General features: G+C 46.9%; 3 protein-coding genes across 5 annotated transcripts in view; 2 read left to right on the top strand and 1 right to left on the bottom strand.

Moving 5' to 3' along the window:
• Positions 1-9,490, top strand: part of LOC124468537 (E3 ubiquitin-protein ligase TRIM9) — a 29,215-nt gene extending 19,725 nt beyond the window's left edge. The window contains 7 exon segments of the mRNA XM_047021317.1: positions 810-963; positions 2,046-2,114; positions 2,702-2,862; positions 3,709-3,847; positions 5,299-5,602; positions 7,066-7,228; positions 7,496-9,490. Of these exon segments, the coding sequence (XP_046877273.1) occupies positions 810-963; positions 2,046-2,114; positions 2,702-2,862; positions 3,709-3,847; positions 5,299-5,602; positions 7,066-7,228; positions 7,496-7,546 (1,041 nt within the window). The 3' untranslated portion in view covers positions 7,547-9,490.
• Positions 9,491-10,148: 658 nt separating this feature from the next.
• On the bottom strand, positions 10,149-16,404 carry c6h1orf131 (chromosome 6 C1orf131 homolog). The gene is made up of 7 exons (XM_047021316.1): positions 16,331-16,404; positions 15,504-15,787; positions 12,101-12,157; positions 11,854-11,949; positions 11,484-11,570; positions 11,287-11,321; positions 10,149-10,956 (listed from the first exon to the last, which is right to left on the bottom strand). Exons 1-7 carry the CDS (start codon positions 16,401-16,403, stop codon positions 10,827-10,829), a joined length of 762 nt encoding a protein of 253 aa, XP_046877272.1. The 5' UTR covers position 16,404; the 3' UTR covers positions 10,149-10,826.
• Positions 15,610-23,559, top strand: gnpat (glyceronephosphate O-acyltransferase). 3 transcript variants are annotated; one of them, XM_047021312.1, is made up of 16 exons: positions 15,610-15,901; positions 17,029-17,220; positions 17,459-17,635; positions 17,753-17,876; positions 17,958-18,085; positions 18,233-18,308; positions 18,950-19,101; positions 19,278-19,408; positions 19,501-19,745; positions 20,069-20,320; positions 20,470-20,549; positions 20,690-20,830; positions 20,989-21,088; positions 21,179-21,272; positions 21,509-21,570; positions 22,117-23,559. In XM_047021312.1, exons 1-16 carry the CDS (start codon positions 15,812-15,814, stop codon positions 22,158-22,160), a joined length of 2,088 nt encoding a protein of 695 aa, XP_046877268.1. In that variant the 5' UTR covers positions 15,610-15,811; the 3' UTR covers positions 22,161-23,559. The 3 variants fall into 3 exon arrangements, with proteins under 3 accessions (XP_046877268.1, XP_046877267.1, XP_046877269.1); XM_047021311.1 differs by having other exon boundaries at positions 17,747-17,876; XM_047021313.1 differs by lacking the exon at positions 15,610-15,901 and adding an exon at positions 16,636-16,727 and having other exon boundaries at positions 17,747-17,876.
• The last annotated feature ends 2,820 nt before the right edge of the window (positions 23,560-26,379 follow it).

The raw sequence follows: 26,379 nt of genomic DNA, 5'->3' as shown, positions 1-26,379 counted from the left end.
AGGGCTTTGAGGAGCAAAGTCTAGAGGTTGGTCTGGGTGTTTGCTTGCCCTGCCTCACCCTCCCTTCCTGTTGCATCTGCCCCTGCCCCCTTCAGGTCAGCACAGTTACTGCAGTCAACCTAAAAACCCTGGTTACAAGAAACATTTTTTGTGACATACTCCTTCATTCATTAAGACTCAACCAAAAGCTGAAGCTAATATAAGCTGAATTCTAACATTGCTGTTTAATAATATTGATGGACAAGGCTGTTTTATCCCATATTGATCTTCGGTATCAGAGGATAACTCAGTTACAGGTTACCCGGAACCAGAACCTCACAGCTTAAGCTAAGATCCAAACCTCAGGTTGAGATATCCACCATGCTGAACATTCAATCCTGTATGAGGTCTCCTCACGAGGAGAGATGAAAAGCAGATCAAAGACTCTCTCTGGGGAAGAAGGCTCCGCTCCTGCCTAAAAAATGGATGAAGTATTGATCGAGCTATTGCTCCTCGCCGCCCAGCTCAGCATGTGCTCTCTGCATCGTAATAGGCAGTATCCAGCGCTTACGAGAGGCTCTCGACTTAGCAGGGAAAGCCATGCTGAGATGTTAAGCAGAAAGCACATTGAGCTGGCAGTTAGCTGTTTGACGTCCCGCTGATCTTTTGTTTGTGTGTGTGTGTGTTTTTCGGTGTATTTGCATTCGTGTGTGTGTGTGTGTTTCTGTGTTTGCGTGTGGGTGTTTCTGGTTACTTGCGTGTGCGTGTGTGCGCCGGTGCATGTGTGTGTCTGCGTGTGTATCTGGCGACACGTGTTTCCCCGTGTGCAGATCTCGGACGCCCTGGTCAAGCGAGTGACATCGTCTCAGGACCAGTGGGTGAAGGGGGCGCTGGAGCCCAAGGTGGGGGCGGAGTTTGACCTGACTCTGAACAGCGACGCCCTCCTCCAAACCATCCTCCAGCTGGACTTCCTGCAGAGCAAAGGTCAGACAGGTGACCTACGACCACCCCGTCACCCCCCGTGACATTTCATGCCATTTCCCGAGAGCTCCCAACACGACTAGCTTTCCTATCTGTCACTGAGCGATGATTCTGCAATGGTGTTTCGACTGTTGAATGTACGCTGTTCAGACCTTTTACCAATGGTTTCGTACTCCATTTTCTCCATTTGATGACAGAAGACAGAAGGAACTTTGCCCATCATAGTCTCTGTCCAACCCTCCTCCAGGAGATAGACCCTCCTGGGTGTTCATGATTCAGTTTGGCAACAAGCTAACTGTTAGAATCAGCTTGTAATGGATTAGAGTTAACCTACAGCACAGGAGCTCTTCAGAAAAGAGGTTTCGGCAGCACTGGTCTATTAAAGTCCATCTAAACTGCCCCAGAAGGCTTCCCGTCCCCAATGGGTTCTCTCCAGTGTGAAGAAGCAGTCTCGTCATCGATCGTAAAGACATGTAGTGGAGTTTTAACTGTGAACCGAGCTGCTATCTCGTTAAACCTCCTCTTCCTCCTCTTCCTCCTCCTCCTGGCTGTGCTGCGGAGCTCTTGAGCCAAGGCGACCAGCTCCATCTCCACTCACGCTCCAAGTGCTGGGCTCAGATGAAGAACGCCTACATTTCTGTTGGTTTTTCCGCATCAAACAGCCCATTGTTGGTGGGGTTTAATCATACAGAAGTCTGTTAGACTGGCGTAGCCATGCTTACACTTTTTTATTGCAGATATGTCTGTTTCAGAGCTGGAGGGATGCATATTTCATGTATACTGAATATATAATACTGCAATTACCGTCCTCACATTTACACAGGATTGCTTCTGGGCAAAAATACATTCTTTCAGTTACCCTACTCACTCTGCCCCACATCTCACAAACACTATAAATAGGCCTGATTGGTGTGACCTACTTCACGAGTCAGGAAGGCCCGCTCCGATTCGTCCATCCCTGAACCACATATTGTTGAGGCTGCCTCTGATTGGTTGCCCCACTGCACTGTGCGGAGACACAGGAGGTCTTTGCGATCCGTCCAATGGTGTTGACGCGCCAAACCATCTGTCCAATCGTGTTTCAGATGTTCAGGAGGCCCCGTTAATGAAACAAGTTCACGAAGGTGGACAGACCGCAGTCGAGAGTCCGGGAGGTATTTCAGAGACGCTAATACAATCCAACCTTCCCCCTTTTATTTGTCCCTTGAAAACCTAGCAGCCAACACCTCCACCTCCGTCACCTTCTAGGAGACTCAGACAGCGTTCTCTCTCCTCCACCTCCTCCTCCTCCTCTTCCTCTTCCTCTTCCTCTTCCTCTTCCTCTTCCTCTTCCTCTTCCTCTTCCTCTTCCTCTTCCTCTTCCTCTTCCTCTTCCTCTTCCTCTTCCTCTTCCTCTTCCCCTTCCCCTTCCCCCATGCATGTAACGTCCCTGGTTATCGGGTCATGCCTTACCTCTCTGGAATGTACTGTGGCTTTAAGAGTGTGAACACCCTTCTCCTCACTTCACCCTCCACCCTCCCTCCTTCCTTCCCAACATGGCCGAATTCCATACCCACTCCAGGCCTCCACACTCAGAGGTCTAGGAGTTCTGTTTGAGGAGCCTGTGATGGATATGGAACCCGGCCTGGCCCGTGTGTGATTCCAGCCCTCCACGGTGTGTCCACTAGCCGAGCCAGACTTACTGACTCACTGACTCACTGTGTGTGTGATCTCCCCCCCCCCCATGTCGGCTCCTCTTCAGTGGAGTCTGCTGCCGTCCCCACGGCCCCTCTGCTGCAGCTGGAGAAGTGCAGCACCAGGAACAACAGCGCCACCCTGGCCTGGAGGGTGACTGCGCCCCCCAGCAACCCGATTGAGGGCTACGTTCTGGAGCTGGATGACGGCAATGGGGGGCAGTACAGGGTCAGTCCCACGCACGCACGCGCACACACACAGACCCACACACAGACCCACACACAGACCCACACACAGACCCACACACAGACCCACACACCGATACACACACAAACACAGCATTTCAAATAGATAAGCATACAGAAAGGCATGCATTCACATACACACTCACACAAGCACACGCACAACAACAACAAAAAGACATCCATTCACACACACACACACCCTAGCACACACAAGCACACAAAAAGACACACATTCATACACACAAGCACTCAAAAATACATGCTTTCACATGCACACACACACACACACACAAACACACGCACACACACACACACACACACACACACAGTGTGGACAGGTGGTGTGATGAAAGAGTACCTGTGTGGGGTGCTTGTCAGTGCTGTGTCCCTGTGTGTGGGCTGTCACAACACACTCCCCAGACAGTAGGGTTGTCACTCCACAGGCTCTGAGATGATTCACCCAGTGTGTCTGCTGCCCAGTTAAACCAACACCAGATGGATAGGACTGTGTGTGTGTGTGCATGTGTGTTCATACTGTGTGTGGGTTCACATACTGTGAGTTTGAGTTGAAATACTGTTGGTGTGTGTGTTCAAATACTTGGTGTGTGTGTGTTTGCCTATTTTTGTTCATACGCTGTTTATATATGGTGTGCATGTGCTCATGCACTCTGTTTGTGTTCAAATACTGTTTGTGTGAGTGTTCATATACTGTGTGTGAGTGTGTGTTTAATTGTTGTATATAATACGGGTGGATGAAATCAAGCATTCTGATTGGTTGAGAGGGAGTTCCGGGGTGGGCATTATTATATACTGTGTGTGTGTGTTTCAGGAAGTGTACGTGGGCAAGGAGACGGTATGCACTGTGGACGGCCTCCACTTCAACAGCGCCTACAACGCCAGAGTGAAGGCCTACAACTCGACAGGCGTCGGGCCCTACAGCAAGACCGTGGTGCTCAAGACCTCCGACGGTGGGTTCTCCCGGCCCGGATGCAACCCCAAGCCCTTCGGAACGCATTCACACCACTCACAACCACGACACCCCTCCTAAATCTAGCCGTTCCTGCAGTGTCTTAGTGTGCTTACGGGTGAGGGGGATGGGAACTAGAGTGGAGAACAGGGGAAACGGAAGGGGGGGACATGGAATCGAGGCGAAAGCGCCGAAGACGAGAACGTTCGACGCGAGTGGAGAGGAGAACGGAGAGGAGAACACGAGAGGAGAAGAGGAGAACAGGAATGGAACGGCAGAACTGAGAGGATCCTACCACGTCGAGATGAAAGCGACCCCCCCTGATGGGGAGCTAGGTTTAATGAGAGCTGGGAGCTGTGAGCATGTGTGAGCGTGTGTGAGCGTGTGTGAGCGTGTGTGAGCGTGTGTGAGCGTGTGTTCTGTTATTCACTGCTGTTCCTTCGGTCCGCTGGGACAGCCAGCCTGCTGTTAGCAGACGCCGTGTTAATGTCACTACCGCTGGAGCGCTGAGTCGCAGATAGAGGAACATGGGTACAGCTCACTAGCACACATACACACACGCACACACAAATGACAGTGGAGAATGCTGACAGGGGAATAGTACAATCACGTAGAATTAACCAAATGAGATGACTTTATTTTGTTAAGAACATTTGAATCTTTCTCTCTGATGCTTGGAGGGTGCGATGTTTTGATGTGTCTAATGAGGCACGTCTGATGTGCAATCTGTCCCTATCACGGAGAGGAGAGAGGAGTGGAAGAAGTGGATGAATGGACGGATGAGAGGAGAGAACATACCAGGCTCAGCCTGATTCCCAGTCCCGGCCTTCATTTTTCGCCTCAGCCTCTGCCCTAGTCCCAGCCTCGTTCTCACCCGACAGCCTCAGCTCTGCCAGAGTAGGAACAATGGTGCAAGCAGATGCCAGAAGACCAACTCGGCACTGCGTCCACTGCGCCAGAGGAAACTGCTCCAAACTGGTTCTCTATTGTTCTCTGGAAGAACTGTGGGGGATTTAAGACGCACGGCGGACATGATGGCTTTTAGCCAGCGGGAGTCGGGCCACAGCAGCGCATTGCATGATGGGATTGGCCTCGCCCGAGCTTGCTTCCTAAGCGAGGAAACGCAGCTGAAGCTTGTGTTTTAAACAGCAGGTTAACGGTGGAACGGCTTCCGTCTGGTACCCAAGCAAAACAATGTTTTACTTAAAGCATACTGAGGAAGTAGATGTACAAACATGTGACCACCGTGTTAAGGTGGTTGGTAAGTCTGTGAACATGCAAAAACACAACATTTCAAGCCCACTTCCATTTGTGTCGAAAAAAGTATACACATACATATAAATATAATGTGAACGTATAAAGCTCTCACTTTACACATTTTAACGAGATTGAAGTCGACTCTCTCCGCTTGGGGATCACCCAGCCACAACTCCCTCTCGCTCTCCCCCACAGTGGCCTGGTTCACCTTCGACCCCAGCTCCGCCCACCGCGACATCGTCCTGACCAACGACAACCAGACGGTGTCGTGCAGCAGCTACGACGACCGCGTCGTCCTGGGCACCGCCGCCTTCTCCAAGGGCGTGCACTACTGGGAGCTGAGCGTGGATCGCTACGACAACCACCCGGACCCTGCGTTTGGCGTGGCGAGGATCAACACGGTGAAGGACATGATGCTGGGGAAGGACGACAAGGCCTGGGCCATGTACGTGGACAACAACCGCTCCTGGTTCATGCACAATAACTCCCACACCAACAGGTAAACGCAACCCCGCCTGATCCCATTTTATTTTGGGTGTGTATATACATTTGATTCATTTACATTTACATTTAGTCATTTAGCAGACGCTCTTATCCAGAGCGACATACAGTAAGTACAGGGACATTCCCCCCGGGGCAAGTAGGGTGAAGTGCCTTGCCCAAGGACACAACGTCATTTGGCACGGCTAGGAATCGAACCAGCAACCTTCTGATTAATAACCCGACTCCCTAACCGCTCCGCCATCTTCCATCTTCTATCTTTCTATCTCTTTCTGGCGAGAGTAGGCAGGGTTTTGTTCTGAACAATCCTCTGGAGACATGGCTTAAGACAGGCATACAGTTGGTATGCCTGATTGCTAATTACTGTGTGGAAGTGTGGTGAGCCGCCTGCCCGACTGTGAAGCTCTCTGTGATGTTACTTGTACTAAGGGCCTGGCAAATGAAACGTGATTTGATTGGATGGAGAAGCCACACATGGATAACACAGAGAGAGAGAAAGATTCCGAAGGGCAGAGGTCTGCTGGTGGGAAGATACAGCTCTGCTCTCTCTCTATAGACACACACACACACACACAGCCAAATTTAGACCATCAGCTTCGCATGTCAGACTGGCACAAGTACAGTAACAGACTTGCGTCATCAGGTAGGCAGTCAGATGGAAACAGAATTATACACACACACACACATGCACACGCACACATGCACACACACACATGCACACGCACACGCTCTCTGTTTCACAGTAGGACAGGGCTGACACAGATTGTCAGGGACAAAAAGAAACAGTGGGTAGCTTTAGGGCCTGGTAACCATCCCTAGCAACCAAAGCACCCCCCCCTCTGACCAGTACACAGAGAGCACTATCCTCCATCCCATAATACAGTAGGAGTAATTATACCTTCCTGTTGCCATGGGGAACTATTCATATGTCATCTCCCCCCCTTTCCCAGTAGACATGTCTTTCTGTCTAGTAAACAACACAGATAAACAGTTTGTGTCTTTATTGATGTATGTGTATTTGGTGATTGGCAGCGGCCTGATTTATATCCCTCTTATCTGTAGTCATGTTGGTTTCTAATCTCACTGGAATTCACTGTGGAACCCTTTGAGATGCTATGTGTTTTCCCAGCTTGCCTCGGAAATTGCTCCTCCACTTTCATCTCCATTGAAAATAATAACATTATTAGTTCTAGTATGACACATTTTGTGGCGCTAAATTGGACGTCTAATGATTCCGTTTAAAGTACAGATTGAGATCAAATCATCCGTGAATATGAAATCAAAATAAATCGGGTCAGATGTGACGTGTTGGAATGAAGGAAGACTCCTTATGTTCCTGTCTGCTGTGGGAGATCCTGTATCGAGCCTGGACGACCGTTTGGCTCGACCGAATACAGACCAGAACCTGTGTGTGTGTCTGTGTGTGATGGTGTGTTTCTGTGTGTGTGTGTGTGTGCGCAGGGCTGAGGGGGGCATCTCTAAGGGAGCGAAGGTGGGCATCCTGCTGGACCTCAACAAGCACACGTTGACCTTCTTCATCAACCAGGAGCAGCACGGCCCAATGGCCTTCGAGAACCTGGAGGGCGTCTTCATGCCTGCCGTCAGCCTCAACAGAAACGTCCAGGTCTGGGAAAAAAACACGCGCTACCTTCACGTGCAAGAACATCTCACGCAGGCGCCCGATGTGGAATTAGTTTTTGACGAAAGATCCATTTGTTGGCTGATTTGAATTGGAGGAGGAGGTCGAAATGAATGCACGAAGGGAATGACTGAGAAAGCACAGATGACTGGATGGATTATGGAAGGAAGGAGGTGGCACTGCGGGGCTTTGCACTCCGCTATTCTCATCCGCCAATGAGCTCATCGGCTGTGCTCTGCTTGTCCCCCACAGGTCACCCTACTGACAGGACTGGAGGTGCCAAAGAATATTAAACAGCAGTAGCTGTCGTCCAATGGCTGGGCTCCCAAGGTGACCCGGGGCCTGGCGAGGGAGGGGCCATTTCTCCCTCCGCACCCGACTGGACCGTTCGAGCGACCCGAGACGCCGGCCTTCCCCCACCGCCCTCCCGCCGTGTCTACATCTGATGCTGTGCAAACACCACCCTGGAAAAACAGCCAAGAAAGAAAATCTGCCAATACTAAATACCATGAAAGTATTCTGTCTGTATTTCAAAAGGCATATTATTTATCTGTATATTAGGTCTTAGTTACTCACGTGTCAACACAGCATACAATCACACTTCATGTTTACAATCCAGCTGCCCCAGGGACCTCTTCTTACAGGAAGAGGAAGTCAGGAGGACAGGAAGTAGGAAGTAGGGCCCCTGCAGCTCTGTTTCTCCTCTCTCAGGTGTGTTAACAGAGGAACACTGTACAACTCTCAACCGCCATTTTGGATGTCTGTTATTAACTTGGAATCTCTCGTACTCCATAAAGTAGAGAGTGTTTCAATTTTTTTTTAATCAAATGCTTTACTGTTTTTGTAACTGTTACAGAACCTGCCCATATCAAAGATGGCACAAGGCTAAATTCCGTTTCAGTCCTGGTTTCAATACTCAGTCGAAAACAAATCTTTATTCCTAAGAGGACGTTTCACGTTAAGATTTGAATCTGAACTCGTCCTCTCAGTCAGCTTGTACAGAAATGGAATCAGTCCAACCCTGCTCTGACTAAATGATAACCGTTCATAAGTCAGGGTGATGTACCTCACATATCTCCTAACACAACACACAAGTATGACCAAACAGCCTTCGAACCCTCAACTGTGCTGAACAGCAATGACATACTGTGTCCATGTTGTCAAGGAAACCATCCCGCTGTGCACATATCAACAAACTTTAATCGCACAAATGATGCTGGCATGTTCACCACCAAACACAAATCTCAAAAGTCTTTGAAGGAAACCTTTAGAGGCTATTTAGGTTCAAAGGTTCAACCAAACCACTGTGATGATTTAGAAAGAGACATTCCCATGTATATTTTGACAAATGATTCCTATACAGTCGGTCAGAAATCCTATCCTATCCGTATCCTATCCGAAAGTTACTATTACTCTTATGTTTTATGCATTGACTTTGAATATGTTATTTACAGTATATATTTATTGCCTAAAAGGGTGAGTGTGCGTAGGTGTGTGAATGAGGACACATTGTTAAGCATTTGGAGAAAGGTCCACGGAACATTCTGTGTGCATGTTGTAAATACTGAAACTCGAGTCATGATAGCTCATGAGCTCATACTAAGCATGTAGTCTAAGTGAAGCTGTTTACTGATAAACACACGTACATAGTCAACTGGGAGCCATATGAGTGATAATATGTGTGTGACAAGTTCAGTCCAATGGTACTTTGCCCCCTACAGATCAAAATGAACATTACAGCACCACATTCACACAGATGTTAGGCCACCTTTATACTCCAGAGTTAACACCTTTATGAAGCTCAGGCATATTAAACCTGCCATTCTAAATGACAGTGACAATAGAGGGCTTTATTAAAAAGGGGATTTTGTGGTTCCAGAGTCTAAGTCGAAGACACTTAAGTACGCTTATGCAAAGGCTTAAAGCAGGTGGATTTCTCTAGCCATTCAAATGTCTATGTTCTCATTGAAACTAATACAGACCCTGGCATGCCAAGTCCTGCAGCCAATTTCAGTAACTTGAGCTGTTTTCTACCAAAATCAAGAGCTATATATTATTATTTGGTTGGTTTCTCACTGGGCAATTGCTCTAGTTGTCTGAGTCCAACATTTAAAGCCCTTCACCCAACAGTCCAGATGTGTAACCGACTTCATTCTGTTCCTGAAACGTAATGAACCCTTAATCCAAAACTATGACTCTGCATTGGGATTAAATGACCAAAGCTGCTGTTGTTCTTTTAGGGAGGAAATCCAATTTCACCCACATTAGAGGTTAAATCACAGTGGGACTACTAGATTAGGGGTGATGGAAAGGATTTGTACTTCTCTGATGAACCTCTTTGTAAACTTATTACAAAAGCACCATAAATTGGTCAATATGGGTCATATCCTACTATTCTTTCGAAGTGGATTTGGAGAAATTCCTGTATTCTGTCGTGACAGCTTTCTTATGTGTTGAACTGTTGTACATAGAAACCTGATGACTCTAACCTGATGACAAGATGTAGAGTAGGCTCTCTGATAGAGCTTTTTTTTCCCAAACAGAATCTTGGATGTACTTTTCACAACATAGAGCGCTTCACAGAGCAGCGGATGGTTCAAGAACGGACGGAAGTATAGACAGAAACGAGACCGTTGGTCAGGGTTCAGCATGTGAGATGATTAAGTGCCGTTTTGTCTCAGAGTTGTTGCTAACTGAATCCTCCCCACCATGAAAACAAGCCATCGAACAACTGGCATCAGTAGGGGCCATGCATGCTCCCTTTCACACCAACCACGGTGAATCTTCTCAGAATGTGAACATCTCCAAGTAAAAGACAAAAAGAAGCTAAATATTCAAACAAAATGGTGCTAGTCACTGATGTTGGGACCCCCTGTCTACCCGTCCCTGCTTAAAGAGCCAGGAAAGTAAACACATATTTACAAGTTAACACATTTATTCATATATTTATGTAAATCTATTACAGAAATGTTTATTTCATACCCAGTTCATCTTCAGCCCTCTACTCAAGTCTATTATTATGGGATGCCTACTGTGTTTGTGGTATGGGGTGGTGGTATCCAAGGATACAGTATAAGCCAGGCACAAGAGGAGAAACGTGTAATGGGGCCTCACATTTGCAGCTTAAAGGTCGAGTCTGTGACAGCTGCTCATGCGGGCTGCCCTTCATCCCTCTCTACAATATCATCCATGTGTGTGTTTTCATCCTTTCCCCTCCACAAGTATGTAAACATTTTGTACTCAGTGGTTTGTATATGGAAAAGGAATGCATTGTACTCATACATTGTTTTCATGGTGATACAGAAAAGAATATGCTGTGTCTTGGTTCCTTTTTGAAAGGGATGTGTTAATAAACGCCGATGGAATAGGGGACGCTCTGGCTTGGGTTCATTTTCGTCTTCTCTCGTCCTCCCAAACTGTGAGTGTTTGGAACAGCTACTGTCTGAGGTAACAGTACTGGTCCTTCTGAAGAGAAGTGTTTAATCACAAAACTTGGACTGCTGTTTGTCTGGGACCAAAAATCCAGTAAACCCCTTTAGTTTCCACAGACAAAGTACCAAACCCTCCTCCCTCATGTCTGTCGTCACTTGATGACCCTGGAGGTCTTGATCTTCTGGATCTCCTTGGAGCTCAGGACCAGCATGCCGTTCTTGAACCGTCCCACCTGGCCCGTGGGGGCGGAGCTGCCTGAAGAAGACTTCCTCTTCTCGTCCCTGGAGAGGAGAGAAGGAGAGAGGAAGATAGGGAGAGAGAGTGGAGGAGTGGAGTGGTTATCATCAGGCCTTGGAATAACAAGGACTCTGTAGTTCACCCTGAAGATTATGCGTGTCGTGTAGCAACACTATCATGGGGTAGGGTTGTGAATGGTAGGGTAGTGGTAGGGCAGGATATGGTAGGGTTGGGTTGGGTAGGGTAGGATATGGTAGTGGAGGGGTAGGAAATGGTAGGATAGGATATGGTAAGGTAGGATACGGTAGAATATGGTAGGGTAAAGTGAGGTGGGGTAAGGTAATATAGGGTCAGGTGAGGCTCGTAAATCTCACCTAGGTTTACTCTTCTTTTTCTTCTTCTTCGGGTCCTGGGAAGCAGACAAGTTATTAAGACTCGAGGGAACATCAGTCTGACAGACATGAAGGGTTTACAGAATAACTAGTTCACGTCTTCAGATGTTGTTAGTCGAGACAAAGCCTGGAGTGTCAAACTGTCATGATGAAACAATAAGATGGTTGCATCAACTCACTGTCTGGACCTCTTCCCTGGCTTTCTGCTTCTTGTCCTTACTCATCTGCTGGTACAACTTGTAGTTCACATATTCCTTTTTAGGGGGCTAAAGGCAGAGGGGAAACAACATTGAGTGGCTTCTTAACCCAGGGAACACATCCTTTGGTTACGTCTGAATAGAGCAGAGTGGATTGAATGGCACAGGCGTGAGGAAGAGAGACACAGAGAGAGAGAGAGAGAGAGAGAGAGAGAGAGAGAGAGAGAGAGAGAGAGAGAGAGAGAGAGAGAGACAGACAGACGGACAGAGAGACAGAGAGACAGAGAGAGAGAGAGAGAGAGAGAGAGAGAGAGAGAGAAAGAGAGAGAGAGTATGTTCTCAGCTCCAATACCTTGGCTCCCAGCATGATGGCTCTCTCCTGTTCAAACATCCTCTGCTGCTCCTTCTTATACCCCGTGATCCCAAACCTGTGCACCTCTAAACGTGCCTGACACACACGGACGCACACACATATCTTAATAAGTTTATATCATATCTGTATTTCTAATACATATCACAAAGCCTTAAAACAATGAACAGAAAGAGCCAGAGACGAGATGAACCACTAGATGGGGGAAACGTGATTACGGATCTGTTACCTTTTCTAAACTGAATTCTTCCAACAACTCCGGCTGTTTCTCGTTTGTTTTGGATTTCTGAAAGAGAGGGTGGAACGGTTGGGGATGCAGTGGTTCTGACAGGAGACACAGAAATAAAACATTCTGGCTGAGGGGGGGGGGGGGGGGGGAAGAGACTGAAGAAAGAGAGAAAACTGGCATTTACATCAGCCTCAAGGGTGGTACGAAATGTCAATCTATACATGATGCAAGCTATATGAAATCAATGTCTTTGGGCTGATTGTGGTCCGTTCAGAACACTGGTGGTAAATGAAGCAGAATTATTTAAGACTGAGGCTCTTATGCATATTCAATCAAACCGTACAACAATATTATTGTGACAACGTGATTGCTGCTGGTGCTTTGCTGGGTATATTTATAGGACTGAGCTGAGTAGGATGACAAAGTGGAAGGAAGAACTGTGTGTGTGTCTGTGTGTGTATTCGTCTTCCAATAGAAACTGCTGTGATTCAAATAGAATCTGATTTGTATAGCTTCTTTAATGCAATGGCACAGAGGACTTCACATATGGCCACAGACCTATAGGCTGTGAGCACCAAAAACCAACTTAAAACCTCCAGGAGGTCAAGGAAAGGCTCAGAGCGAAAACATGAAGAAACGTCGGGAAGAGAAAACATTCATCTTCTTTTCTTTAAACATGCCAATATCGGTGTCCCAAAATGGCCACCCTTTTTGTTACTGTACAGTTTTATATTTCACTGTAGGGGTGACTACTAATACCATGACCTCCCCAATCGACCAATAACAAATCAGACTATGGTTATTATGACCCAGAGCCATAGAAAAAGAGAGTGGCGACACGCTTTGATCTCGCCGACACGTGATCACGTGGTTCATGTAGCTCGCTGTAGTTCCAAAAAGCCCCACTGCTGTCAACTTTTTTGAATGGTTTTCAATGGAGCTGGCAAACGGAAGTCGCTTTCTCAGGCAAATTACGAATGAAACAGGCTCAGTTGAAGAAATCCGATATTCTGGCTATCTTCAGCTGACTCTTATCTACATTAGGCAGTCCTCGCTGACGTTTTTGGTGAACAATGGAGTGAACTACAACATGTGTGAACACTCACTGCCAGTGAAACGCAGGAAAAAAGCTAGAGCTTTTTTGTCACGTGGTTCCGGTAGCTCGCTGTAGTTAAATGAAATAGTGATGGGAAGTTCGGTTCTTTTTGCTGATTCGGTTCTTTGAATCTCGTTCAGTAAAATGAACGAATCTTTTTTCGAGTCATTTGTTCATTTCAGGGGGGGGGGGGGGGGGGGGGGGGGGGTTGGGGGCTATACGTCCACTGCAAAGGACGTATAGCCCCTATACGTCCACTGTAGGTTAGTGCATGACATGTGCACCAGCAAATACTATTTCAAAATAAATTCCTGCATTAAAATAATGTATCATGAGGTTGTATGATTTGGTCATGTATTATCACACTAGCATTTAATTATCACGTCAAACAATTACACTGCACTAAACTGTAAGTGTAAATGTAAAGTGAAAATAACAAAACCAGTCAGTATGATGACTTGAGCGAATATCATTCATTCACGTCTTACTAAAACAGCGGCCACGCGAAAGGGAATAAGGAAACTGTTTCCTCTACTAAAAAATACAATGCGGGTCACGTGAAAAAAGGATCCAAAGACTCGTAGAAAGACCGAGTCGGGGAAGGAACTAATCATTCGTTTCCTCTAGCTACAGAGCCTATGCAGGTCACGTGAAAAATGATCCAAAGACTCGTAGAAAAACCGAGTCGGGAAAGGAACGAATCGTTCGTTTCCTCTAGCTACAGAGCCTATGCAGGTCACGTGAAAAATGATCCAAAGACTCGTAGAAAGACCGAGTCGGGAAAGGAACGAATCGTTCGTTTCCTCTAGCTACAGAGCCTATGCAGGTCACGTGAAAAATGATCCAAAGACTCGTAGAAAGACCGAGTCGGGAAATGAACGAATCACTCGTTGAGAGGACTCGTTACTCCCGAGTCCTTATAAGAATTCGTTCAAAATGAACGAATCGTTCACGAACGACACATCACTAAAATGAAAACCCACTGCTGTCTGTCAACGTGTTTGAATGGTTTTCGGCGGGACCGACAGCAGCACCATCTCGATTCACGGATATTTTCGGTATATTAACACAATATCAATTGGTTACTGGTGTGTTGTATCATGTATGTATGCTACTTTATTAACATGTATGTATAACATTAACTTATAATGCATAACGCAATATTGTGAAGCAGAGCTGGAAATGGCTATGCTAGCCTACATTGTTCCACTTAACGTTTAACCTTCGACTGTTGAAGTAAATGGGATTTGTTCAACTTTTTTTTTCTTAATCAGCCCACTTACAATTTACCACATTAACAACACGTTTGTACTTGATGCAAGTTGAATCTAACCATGATCACCGGCAACTGTTCAATAGAAAAAAATTGAACAGAATATACAAGGCAACCAACTGCAATTCAATAAAACATTTTATTGTACAATATGTCCAGTGTTCTTCCACTCCTTTTGTTTGTAGTGAGCAGGTGATCTTAATGTCTGCTTTTCACAAAACTTAGACCGCAGTAGTAGATGCATCTATTTGAGCTAACTAACTAGCTAGCTATTGAGTGGACCTGAAATTCCTGCCGAGTGTTGCTGGACGATAGGGGACCCAAAGCTTTAATCTGCAATTCATTGTTGCTAGCTATAATCAGATGTACTATAGGCTAATAAGAGCAGATTCTGTAAACTGTGTATGCCAAAGAACACCAATAACTTGAACTAATTTGACAGACTATAAACCAACGAACTTCTGGTTGATACACATGCTCTTTAGCTAGCTACAGTAAAAGTGTTGCATAGCTCTACTATAGTCTAGCGCAAACTGCATTTAGAATCTAACAAGCTATAATCTAACAGCCATAATCTTACAATACATTTTCTCTACAGCTGGCTATATGAAATACTACTAATAACAATTGATATGTGGTGGTTGAAATATGAAAAAATGCAGGATTTTCATCAATTTACCAGCTCACTTGCTTCGGACCCCATAAGCCATATTTGGCTCTAACAGCTCTAACTGCATTTAGAATCTAACAAGCTATAATCTTACGAAAATGTTTATCTTAAGTTGGCCATATGAAATACTACTCATAACAATTGATATGTGGTGGTTGAAATATGAAAAAATGCATGATTTTCATCAATTTACCAGCTAACTTACTTCGTAGACACTGAAAATGAATGGGGTTCAACGGTGGAAAATACAATGTTTGGAACTATAGGTTGCATGAGACACGCTTAACTTCCGCATTCCTCGATAACAATGGGAGTCTATGGAAGTGTCGCAACTCTCTTTTTCTATGGCTCTGTTATGACCTACCTCATTTATCTCAGGTGACGCTACAGGTACCACGCGACTCTTCTTTGTCATGAATTTCTTCATGGGGTCCTGGAAGGTCACCACTTCTACTCCTGGCGGATGATGTTGATTGTCGGACTCTGTTTTCGTTACGTCGGAGCAGGTTCCTGAACCGTCCTGGTGCTGTGCTTCCTCAAGAAGACTGTCCTCATCTGCACATGCTTCTTTCCCCTCTTCCGCGGATCTTTTCCGTTTATTTTTCTGTGATTTGTTTTTGTGATTTGTTTTTGTGATTTGTCCATCACCTAAAACAATGAGATACATGTACAATGCTTATCAATGACCACCATGTTAGCGCCAATACTAATGTCATCGCAACAAGCACTGTACCGACTCGTCTCGTCATGTCTAGCCTCACGGTACTCTATATACTGCCTCTGACTTCTCATCAAATCGTTTAGTGCTAATTGTTTGCTAGGTTATTCCCAGAATACGGTTATCAGTTGTGCATGTTCAGAAGTCAGAAAACAAACCAATATTGCAGGACGGGATTAAGAAGACAAGACATAATTTAGCTTGTAGCAAGCTAACTAACGAGACGCATGCATACGAAACTGCCTGCCATATTAGCACTAGCTAGCTAGTTAAGATGCATTCAATTAATTTAACGCTATAAGGCATGGTAAACTTATCCAGCTACCCAAAGCATTAAATCGCGGTAGGCTTCTTCTGATAAGATTGTCAACGAGTTAATCACGAACAACAGTTTGTTTACATGCTAGTGCCGGGTGAGTGAAGCTAGCTCTAACTTTAGTAATGCTAGCTAGTTAGCTCCTTTTTGTGCTCACCAAAATCATACAGAGTGTTTAGGACATCGTCAAGATAGGACTGATCCAAGTCCTCTTCGTTTTCGTTATTCATTTCAATCAATCGACACTGTAGCGGATAAGAAATTAAGTTTGTAGGAGTAAATTGGTTAACTACTGTAATAACCTGTTTGACTGACTGATCCCACGTGGGGAAACGCGATAGAAAATTCAGGAGACAAAATGTAGTTTAGCGGTTACCGTAGTTACACTTATTGTACAAACAAGGAAGTCAAATACAGCACCACCCATGTGAGATTTTTTTTCGATTGATTTTTTTTAAAGCGGAATTTATTCCGTATCAGTCGACAACACATACATGCAGCTTCCACGTTTTTATACATTTTTGTGAGGAATGGCTTCAAATTCTCTTTATTCGGTATGTATCCTTTGCAAACTTGACACCAAGCTGGCTCGTTTCTAGCTACGGTAACCCACCACCGGCTGCCCAACCCACAAATAGTTTGACACTTTTGACTCTTTTCAGAAAATGAGTTATAAGTAAGGGAACGAGCATAGTGGTATTTTATATACAGGTACATGCAACTATATTGTAGCTTAGTTTTGTTATGGCATACATATATTGCCTTGTGGTAGCTAGGTGACCTTAGCCACATAATTGCACAATACATTACATTTTTACATTTATTCATTTAGCACATTGTGCATTGTCTGCTCAGCAAAGGGACCCCGTGCTGAAAAAGAGGGATGACTTCGAAGACATTTTGGAGGAGCGGAGGAACTCAAGCGATATGAGATATGTTTTGAAATGCTACGCGCCCCCACTGTATAAAGGCGTGACGCCCTGCACAGCCAGCAAGCTAAAGGACATCGTCCTTCATTCTGATCAGCTCCGCTATGTCATCAATCAGGTAATCTTACCCTTGTTTATTCAGTCAACGCAGCGTCAGATACTGATTGTCAAGTGTGCCACGTTTTAGTTTGCCAAGGGAGTTCAGGCTCAGTTTAGTCTACAGCTAAGAGAACAGGGTCACACAAGCCCTTGAGAGACATTGATGCGGTTATCTGTATCTCTTGGATGCGAGAGAGAAAACAACATGATCAAGGTCACTGTCTCCTATTCATTGTTGGATGGCTGCGTGCGTCTAGCTGTCCAGGGAGACTGGCGAGGAGCGTGAGCTCATCCAGGAGGAGGCCTCGGCCATCTTGGATGAAATGGCTCATCGCCAGCAGATCAGCACTGTCAGGTTCTTAGCCTACACGCTCACCAAGGCCTTCAAGATCATCTTCCAGAACATCCAGGTCAACGAGGATGGCATCCAGAGGGTGAGTCTGCAGTCGTGTGAACGAAGACACACACACACACATACATACACACACGCTCACACACGCTCACACACACCTACACACTCACTCCCTCTCTCCCCGCCCTCCTAGCTGCAGCAGGCCATCCAGGAACACCCAGTAGTCCTCCTGCCCAGTCACCGTAGTTACATGGACTTCCTGCTGATGTCATACATCCTGTTCACCTACGACCTCACACTTCCGGTCATCGCGGCCGGGATGGGTACGCATTCCATTTTGGACTTGGACCGAGTTGGACGTTGTACTTCAATATGGTTATGCCCTGTTATTGTTTTTCCTGTAGATTTCATGGGAATGAAGTTCATAGGAGAGATGCTGCGGATGTCGGGGGCGTTCTTCCTCCGCCGCTCGTTCGGAGGAGACAGGCTGTACTGGGCTGTGTTCTCTGAGTACGTCAAGACCATGCTGAGGGTGCGTTCACAGCCGTTGCACAGTGCCAAGCTGTTGCGCAACGAGTCACTCTTAAAAAAGTTCTTCATTCTTCCTCAATTTTTTCTAGAACTAAACCAAATTCTGACATTGAAGTGCCAGGTGGAACTCTTTTTATTTGTGTTTCAGAGTGGATATGCACCAATCGAGTTCTTCCTAGAAGGAACCAGAAGCCGAACGTCCAAGTCCCTCACACCAAAATTAGGTAGGGGGAACATCACCATGGAGACCAGTTGAGAGAAGCTGTTCTGAGCCCATACAACCAGACTCCTCACTGCACACAGTCAGTGTTTACCAGCTAGCTGAAGCAGGCTGAGGGAGTACAATCCCCCTCTCCCTCAGTCGTACCTGTCAGTCTTCCTACTGGAGGTCACTGCTGACCTGGCCTGCTGTTTTGCTGAGGGAAGCACTTTTCTTGTTTTGGAAAAAAAAAAAGAAAATCCCAGCGTGCAGGGGGGTGGCAGGAGCTGGCATTTGTGCTGGCGTTGCTGTTGAACACTCTGGGGAGAGGCGCCACATTGCCTCTGCCTCTGTACGCCTCCGTCTTCCACCCGAGGCACAGATGGCGGAGCGCTCATTTACTTTACCACATTTCCCCCTCAGAATGATAGTGTGGTTGTAAGACCTGAGGTAAATGCATAAAAAAAAGCTCAATTTTGCTATGCCCGGAGAAGCTGGTGTTGAGCAGAACAGCCGTGTCCACATCCACACAATGCTCTGTGGTAGAAATGGACGGATGAAGGAACGGATTAATGAAAAGAGTCAAAAGCAGATGTAGGGATGAAGGAAGTATGGTCGAAGGCTTTTATCCATCCTCAGCATGGCATTGTTCTCCTTTCTTTCCAGGTCTGCTGAACATAGTGATGGAGCCCTTCTTCAAGGGTGAGGTGTTTGACGTCAGCCTGGTTCCGGTCAGCATCAGCTACGAGAGGATCATGGAGGAGACTTTGTATGCCCGGGAGCTTCTGGGCGTGCCCAAACCCAAGGAGTCCACCTCCGTGAGTCTTCCCATTGGCTCTGATCCTGTCAGTCAAATAACAGACAACCTATCACAGGATCCTGTTCACGCCCTCCTATGTATTCGCCCATTCACTGTCATGTTTGTCTGCTCATCCACCCACCCACTTATGTATTGGTACCTCCATTCTTAGCTTGCGTGTGTTTTGCCCCCCAGGGTCTGCTGAAAGCCCGCAATGTCCTTAGCGAGGACTACGGCAGCATCCATGTCTACTTTGGCCAGCCAGTCTCAGTCAGAAGTCTGGCTCACAGCAGAGTCAACCGAGCCGAGTACAACTTTCTACCCAGGTACACACCCTAACCCTCGCAGGGCCCCAATGAAAAGATGTTTAATGGTGAGTCCTTTGGTTCCCCCATTGACCCCACACCTTCCGTTTCAGACACATTCCCAGAAGGCCGAGCAGGGAGGCCCAGGCGTTGGTGAACGACGCGGCTTATCAAGTCGTGCGTCTGCAGGAGGAGAACATGGTTCTGAAGCCCTGGGTTCTGATGGCCCTGTTGCTGCTCCAAAACCAGAACCACGCCACAGACCAGGACCAGGGCATGGAGCTGGAGCTGCTAACGGAACAGAGCCTGTGGCTCAGACACTTGGCCCGGGAATACGGGGCCTTCCTGGACTGGCCTGGTACACACACACACACACACACTCACTCACTCACTCACTCACTCACTCACTCACTCACTCACTCACTCACTCACTCTAGGTTGAGGTGGTAATTGTGTTTGAACCAATAGCATTTTATATCAAGTTGCCTTTGATGTGAGGAAGACTTAGTGGTATACATGTAGGTCTCTCTGTCCTCCAAACCCATTCACACATCCTGTTGAGGCGGGAATGTTGCACCTTTATGCCGCTTTGCAGTTCTGTATGAAAGGTGCGGACACGGAATGGGGAGGTCACTGTTGTACTGGAAATAAGCCCTCTGTACTCCCCGCCCCCTTCTCCAGACCATGTCCCTCCAGCCACGGTGGTCACCTCCAGCCTGGCTCTCCACAAAGGCCTGGCGTGTGTGTCCGGAGGCCGCGTGAGGCTGCTGGAGGCAGGCTCCTCTCCCTCCTCGGCCAGCCCGGAGGAGAGCCTCTTCTCCCGGGCCGTGGGCATGCTGGCCTGCACCTCCTACAGGAACCAGGTCCTCCACATCTTCCTCAGGCCAGCCCTGCTGGCCACAGCCATGCACACGGCCAACTCCACCAAGAAAGGTGAGCGATTTGTTTCACGGAAATGTTCCCCCGAATCTGGTCGAGTTGTCTGGAGAGTAGTCTTAGTCGTCTAGTCTGAGGTGTTTTTGGGGGGTTATAAAAAGGCTTCTTCCTCAGAGCCTGTCTAACTCCACCTTGTCTGTTCTCAGAGGACGTCTACAACGGCTTCAGCTTCCTCAGGAACATCCTCTCCAACGAGTTCATCCTCTGTCCTGGAGACACGGTGCAGGTACGAGCAGAAACCCGTCCAGACGGCATTGTCTAGACAGTAGTGTTTTTTTCTTTCCCCTCCCGGTTCATTTATCAGTCAGTCAATACAGGAAGTAGTATGCAGGTGAAGTCGTGGTGAATGTGTTCCGTGCCGTGCAGGACTTCGAGGAGGCGTGCTATCTGCTGGTGAAGACCGGGGCTGTGCAGGTGCTCCACGATGATCTGCTGGGGACCGACAGGGGAAGGGACACGCTGTCCTTCCTCGTGGCTGTCCTGGAGCCTTTCATTCAGGGATACCAGGTACACACACACACACACCCTTAGACAGGGATACCAGGCACACACACACACAGACACAGCCTTAGACAGGGATAGCAGGTGGGCTGTGTACGGTCTACACCCCCCCCCCTTCCAGGGCCAGTTTAACCGGCAGTTTATGTGTCATTGGTGTCCTGAAGGTGGTGTGTCAGTTCCTGTGTGAGGAGGCAGTGGAGGGGCTGACGGAGAAAGAGCTTGTCCCGGCCGTCAGGAGTTTTGCTGTCAAGCTCATCCTAGCAGGTAGGTGAACTCCACCTCGCTTGTTCGCACGCTCGCTCACTCGCACAATGAAGGTTGTGAACGACCGGGCGCGTGTGTGCACGTCCACAGGCAGTCTGAGGTGCTACGAGGTGTTGTCGTCGGACCTGCATAAAAACGCCCTGGCGGCTCTACTGCGCATGGGGGCGGTACAGAAGGTCAAAGGGTAAGAGCACATGCACCAGCCCGCTGACCGTTAAGAGGGACGAACCGTTACTCACTTAAATCCATATTCCGAAATGGTTGGGATGAATGAGAGGGTGTCTTGACTCCTACGAATAAAGGTTTGACTTGGTTGAATGTGAACCGGGATGGGATCCGAACCCACGTTAGAGAGGTATAAACTGTATTTTTGATTGGCGGGAGTGTTTGGTTCATGAATCTTCTGCTTCTATGTCTCAGAGCTGACCAGGTGACCCTGAAGGTGAACAAGATGGCGGTGAACTCACTAGAAGACACGTTGGGTAAGAGACTGCTAGCTATTGAAGCACACACAAGGCTATGGTAGACCATGGATGTACGATGGGCGTGCTTTGGTCCCAGGCATTAGGTGCAGAGAAAATCAAACAGTAGATAGGATGATTTGTCATGACTAACCCAGTAATTGTAATTGTACAGAGGTCGGAACTACAAGAGGGTATGTTGTATAAGTAGATGGCTTTACACTAGTCTGTTTTGCTAGATCTGTTCTGCTGTCTTCTTGTTTCTATCTTGCTACCCTGTTATCAAGATTACAACATCTGTTCCAGTTAAACTTAAGTTTCCGGTGTTTGTTTTCTAGTTTTCTTTGATGTTGCTGAGAAGCACCTTGATAGCTAGCTAGCCAGCTAGTTAGCTAACTCACCATGGGCTTTCCCAACACAACAGTTGTTTTTATATTTTGTTTTGTTTCAGTTTTTCTTAACCCCCGCCTTCTCTCTCTCTTTGCACCCTTCATTCCTTTTCTCGTCTCTCCTTTCCTCTCTCGCTCTCTCTCTCTCTATCTTTTTCTCTCTTTCTCACTCACCCAGGAGGAAAACTTTGCGCTCAGAAAGCTGTCCTCGCTCGCCTCTAACTGTCGTCCTCACCGGGGCCGATGGAAAGACTGGAGAGCATGTCTTCTGGCTTCATTAGCATATGAAGCTGAGCGTTCCAGAAGCTTCTGCATTCCACCGCTGGGGCCGACTACAAAGGCTGCCGTCTGACATCTGCTAGCGGGGACTTCACACACCTGCCACGTGGAGCTCTCCTCTCACAAGGAGAGGTTTCCGACGGTTAACACCTCAGAAAGTTTCTGATGTCTCCAGGCCCCCAACTAAACTCTTGTGTCTCTCTTCAGAAACCTTTTGAATCCGATCTGACGCTGCCAACTCGAGTCTTGAAGTATCTGGTTTTGATTAACGTGCGTGATGTAATACGTTGTGGCGTGTGTCAAATGTTCTAACTGCTTGGACTCCGGCTCTGTCTACTGCTGTTTGTTACAACAAAAATAGAGGTCTGCTTTAGATAACAATGTTTAATAGGTTTTGTTTGCACTTTTGTATAAATCAACGTATATGTTTGCACGGTGATGTGGACCTGGGTCTGTCGAATGATGTTCCTATCTATAGTTCTATATTCCCCTTTTGTAAAGAGAATTGTTACCTTTGTAGTTTTTTGGGGGTTAAAAATGACCCGAAAAGAGGATTGGATTATGTTATTAAGTGGGTGATAGTAGTCTATTTATATTAACGCTGGGTAAATGGAGCATTAACCATTTCAGATATTGTATTTTAACATTACAATCTATCACAAAGGATTCAATGAAGTCAAAAGTGGACCTGAACCACCTACGAACCAAGCCAAAAGAGGTGGAGGTGGATTTGACGAGCCAACTGTCTGTTACCAAGGATTTCCCTTAACCGTGTTGTCATCGAGCAAGACCCATGTTTCCTGTGGCGTGCTGTGTTTACGGCTCGTCCCATCCCCTCAGCTACAGACTCTCAGCAGCATATCTAACGCCAAAGTGTTTCGCTGTCGCTTAACCGAAGGATCCTTTTGAAGATGTTGAACACAGTCATTATTGGACACACTACAGCTTACCTGGACGACTTTTGTCCTATGCAACACCTAGTGTTAGCGACTGAGGTCCTGGCTGTTGACGCCTAATTGTTTACACAAACCAACAAACTAACAGGAAGTTATCGACTATATGGGTGAGTGGAAGTTTCTGATGCCAAGGGCAGCAGATACACAGCCACTCACTGTTCTGGCCAAAGCATTCTTACTGTCTGTTGCCTGTATGTAGACTGTGTTGATGTACTGACTGTTTTGGAGTATTGGTTAAATACTTTACCATTGGTGACTGTCCTTGTGGTGAGTCACAACAAAGCTATCTGAAGGTTTCGCTGTGAAGACCTGTGACGATCCTGAGGTCTACACTTGGAATCTTCTGACTGGTGTGTATCAGGTCAATAAAGGATTTTTTGAAGTATCATGGCTGGTCGTGTGTGTGTCTGCTTCTCTGCTCAAGATGCTCTGGAGCCACAGTCCTTACTATCTGTATTCACGATCAGGCTTTTGTCATCTTTTATTAAAATTCATGGATTGGTAATCCATTTATCTGGTGCGAAGGATTTATTTTCAAAATCATTGACCGTGAAACCCTAAAGCGTCTTTGTGAACCGCTGGTGGAATATGTCCTAAACAGCCATACAACGACTGTCTCTGTCACTTACAACGTTCCCCCGTCATGTAACTCTGGCTCACCTCTAGGTGGAAGTGTAGCTCTTCGAATGCATCCACTCTCGTCCCTCCTCTTCCTCTCTCCCACTCTCCTCCTTCCCCTCCTCCTTGCGGACAGGCAGGTCGCTTAACAACAGCAGCATTGCTAATTCGATTGTCTTCCGCCTGGGCTGCTGAGTAAAACCCCTGCAGTTAGACAGACAAGCAGGTAGATGTACAAATATACAGGCAGGGAAACAGGCAGACAGGCATGCAGAGGGATAAATATACAGGTAGGAAAACAGGTAGGCAGGCAGGCAGACAAATGGACTGGCAAGCAAAAAAGCAGGCAGGCGGGTAGGTAGGTAGGTATACAAGCAAGAAGGTGTAGGCAGGCAGTGGCGGGGAGGCGGGGGGGCTGGGGTAGAGGCTGAGGCAGGTCTAACTCTGCTCCCTGTTCCTCCTCTCCATCCATCTCCAGCTGAAGGATGGCTACAGCTTTATCAGCACTTTGTGTGTGGCTCCTGACATGCTTTATTTAAGGGGGCATGAACCAGATTAACTGTTCTCAACTGGGGGTATAGCCTTCCGTAAAGGCGTGTGTGTGCGTGTTTGTGAGTGTGCGTGTGGACAGAAATGCAGTTTCAGTGCTATTGTTTTCCTCCTGATATGAGCAGTTTTGAGTCCCTTGTCAAGTCCCCCCCCCCCCCTCACGTCTCGCCCCTCAGTCCCCATCTCTACCCTCCCCTCTCTTAACACCTTGTTTTCCAAAGCCCCACACACACACACACACACCACACACATCCAGGGATGTCCTGTCATGCTGAAGACACTGTGTGAACTCTCACCAGGGAGTGGATCCATTAGCACTCATTTCATCTTACACCCTCCACCTCCCGCCTTCCCTCTCTGCCGTGTGTGGGGGGTGTTTTCTGTGTGTGAGAGAAAAAAAAGTGCATGTGTGTTAAAGAGAGATAAGAAGCATTTGTGTGTGTGCGGAGAGCAAGAAAAAGACAAACCGACTGTGCTTGCGGTGTGTGAGAAAGTGAGCGTGTGTTTGTGTGTGTTTCTCCGGCGCTGTGGGATTTCTGGAGCTGCCAGTTCTGACAGGTAAATAAATAATAATCCTGTGATGGCGACCGCATCGCAGTGACAGCCAGAGGAAGATTTAATCAAATCCAATAGGATCTAATTGAGGTGGTGAGCCGGAACCAGACCAACCCCCCGGAGAGCCATCAGTCTCTATTTCTGTCCTTCTCTCTGAGGAACACATCATCTCTGAAAGAAGAAAGTCTTTGGTAAACGAATAGGTCTGCCAGGGTGAGTATTGGCTCTCCAGCTCCTTGTCTCTTTCCACATTAATTTCCTTGTCTCCTAAAAGCTCTCAGTTGCAGTTGACCAGTAAGACACCTAGGTCCTCCTTCAAGAGTAAGTACAGGGTTAATGAATTCGATTTCAGTCCGATCACTGGAATGTTCTGCAACATGAGTTGTTGGTGTGTCTACTTACATTTAATATATGGCTCACAGTAATGGAAAAGTATTTGTCATTAGCTAAAGCTTTTAGCTTGTTGCTCAAAAGCTAATTAATGTTCTCAAGGAAAAAGGGGATATATTTTGTTGACGCAAAGCAATGAGCAAGCACCGAATGAAAAATTGGTTTCTTCTTTCTTCAAGCTGTGAAAGGTCTGTTCTCCTGGTTATTAGGCAGAACCCGCCCTACTTCTGTTCTTCTGTATTGTCTCTCTGTACCCCCTCAGGTGACTGTCATCGTCTCCCTGTGTTCTACCTGAGAGAAAAAAGAAAGAGAGACACAAAGAGATGAAGGATCACAGGACTGCCTGCTCCTCTCTCGCCTCCTTCCCCCTTTCTTCCTCTCCTCCTCTCCACCTCCGAACCAGCCTGTAGAATGATATGAAACGAAACGACTGTGTGGTGCACGATACCTCCATTCTCTGCATGGCTATTAAGTTGAGAAAAAACATTGTTGGTCCCCATGGTGTTGGTTCTAGTATTTTCCACTAAAAGTCACATAGGCCACGGTCCTATTTCCTTTTCCAGTCAGTGCTATCTACTCCGACACCAAGTCCTTCTAATAAGCCCCCTGCTCTCTATCTCTGGGCACCGCGGATGCAAGACGACACAAATAATCCAAAAGCAATTGGAACAACCCCCGAAAATGATGAGTCAGGCCATTTCCATTTCAGGTTATGCATTATTAGAACACTGACTCTGGGCATGCAACCTGAAACATCCCTCTCTCTCTCATTTCATTCTCTCTCTCTCTCTCTCTCTCTCTCTCTCTCTCTCTCTCTCTCTCTCTCTCTCTCTTTCTCTCTCTCTCTCTCTCTCTCTCTCTCTCTCTCTCTCTCTCTCTCTCTCTCTCTCTCTGTCTCTCTCTCTCTCTCTCTCTCTCTGTATCTCTCTCTCTCTTTCTATCTCTCTATCTCTCTGGGAAAAGGACGCATATGGGGAAGTGAAACACACACGCTTACACACAAGCATGCACACACACACTCATGTAGATATATTCTTCTTTGAGAGACTTTTTACTCTTGACGCGCTGGCACACACACACACACAAACACACAA

Source organism: Hypomesus transpacificus, chromosome 6 (genome assembly GCF_021917145.1).
Source record: "Hypomesus transpacificus isolate Combined female chromosome 6, fHypTra1, whole genome shotgun sequence".
Taxonomy (NCBI): Eukaryota; Metazoa; Chordata; class Actinopteri; order Osmeriformes; family Osmeridae; genus Hypomesus; species Hypomesus transpacificus.
The sequence above is the reverse complement of the archived record's forward strand: the minus strand, read 5'-3'. Positions and strand labels throughout refer to the sequence as shown.

What these genes read in the sequence shown, in the direction of transcription:
- gnpat (XM_047021311.1), top strand. Translation starts at nt 15,812, where the DNA reads ATGCTTATCAATGACCACCATGTTAGCGCCAATACTAATGTCATCGCA. An exon ending in GCGGTACAGAAGGTCAAAGG is followed by an intron (nt 21,273 to 21,508) that starts GTAAGAGCACAT and finishes TCTATGTCTCAG; the next exon opens with AGCTGACCAGGTGACCCTGA. An exon ending in CTCACTAGAAGACACGTTGG is followed by an intron (nt 21,571 to 22,116) that starts GTAAGAGACTGC and finishes TCACTCACCCAG; the next exon opens with GAGGAAAACTTTGCGCTCAG.
- c6h1orf131 (XM_047021316.1), bottom strand. Translation starts at nt 16,403, where the DNA reads ATGAATAACGAAAACGAAGAGGACTTGGATCAGTCCTATCTTGACGAT. An exon ending in CGTCACCTGAGATAAATGAG is followed by an intron (nt 12,158 to 15,503) that starts GTAGGTCATAAC and finishes CCTCTCTTTCAG; the next exon opens with AAATCCAAAACAAACGAGAA. An exon ending in AAGAATTCAGTTTAGAAAAG is followed by an intron (nt 11,950 to 12,100) that starts GTAACAGATCCG and finishes CGTGTGTGTCAG; the next exon opens with GCACGTTTAGAGGTGCACAG.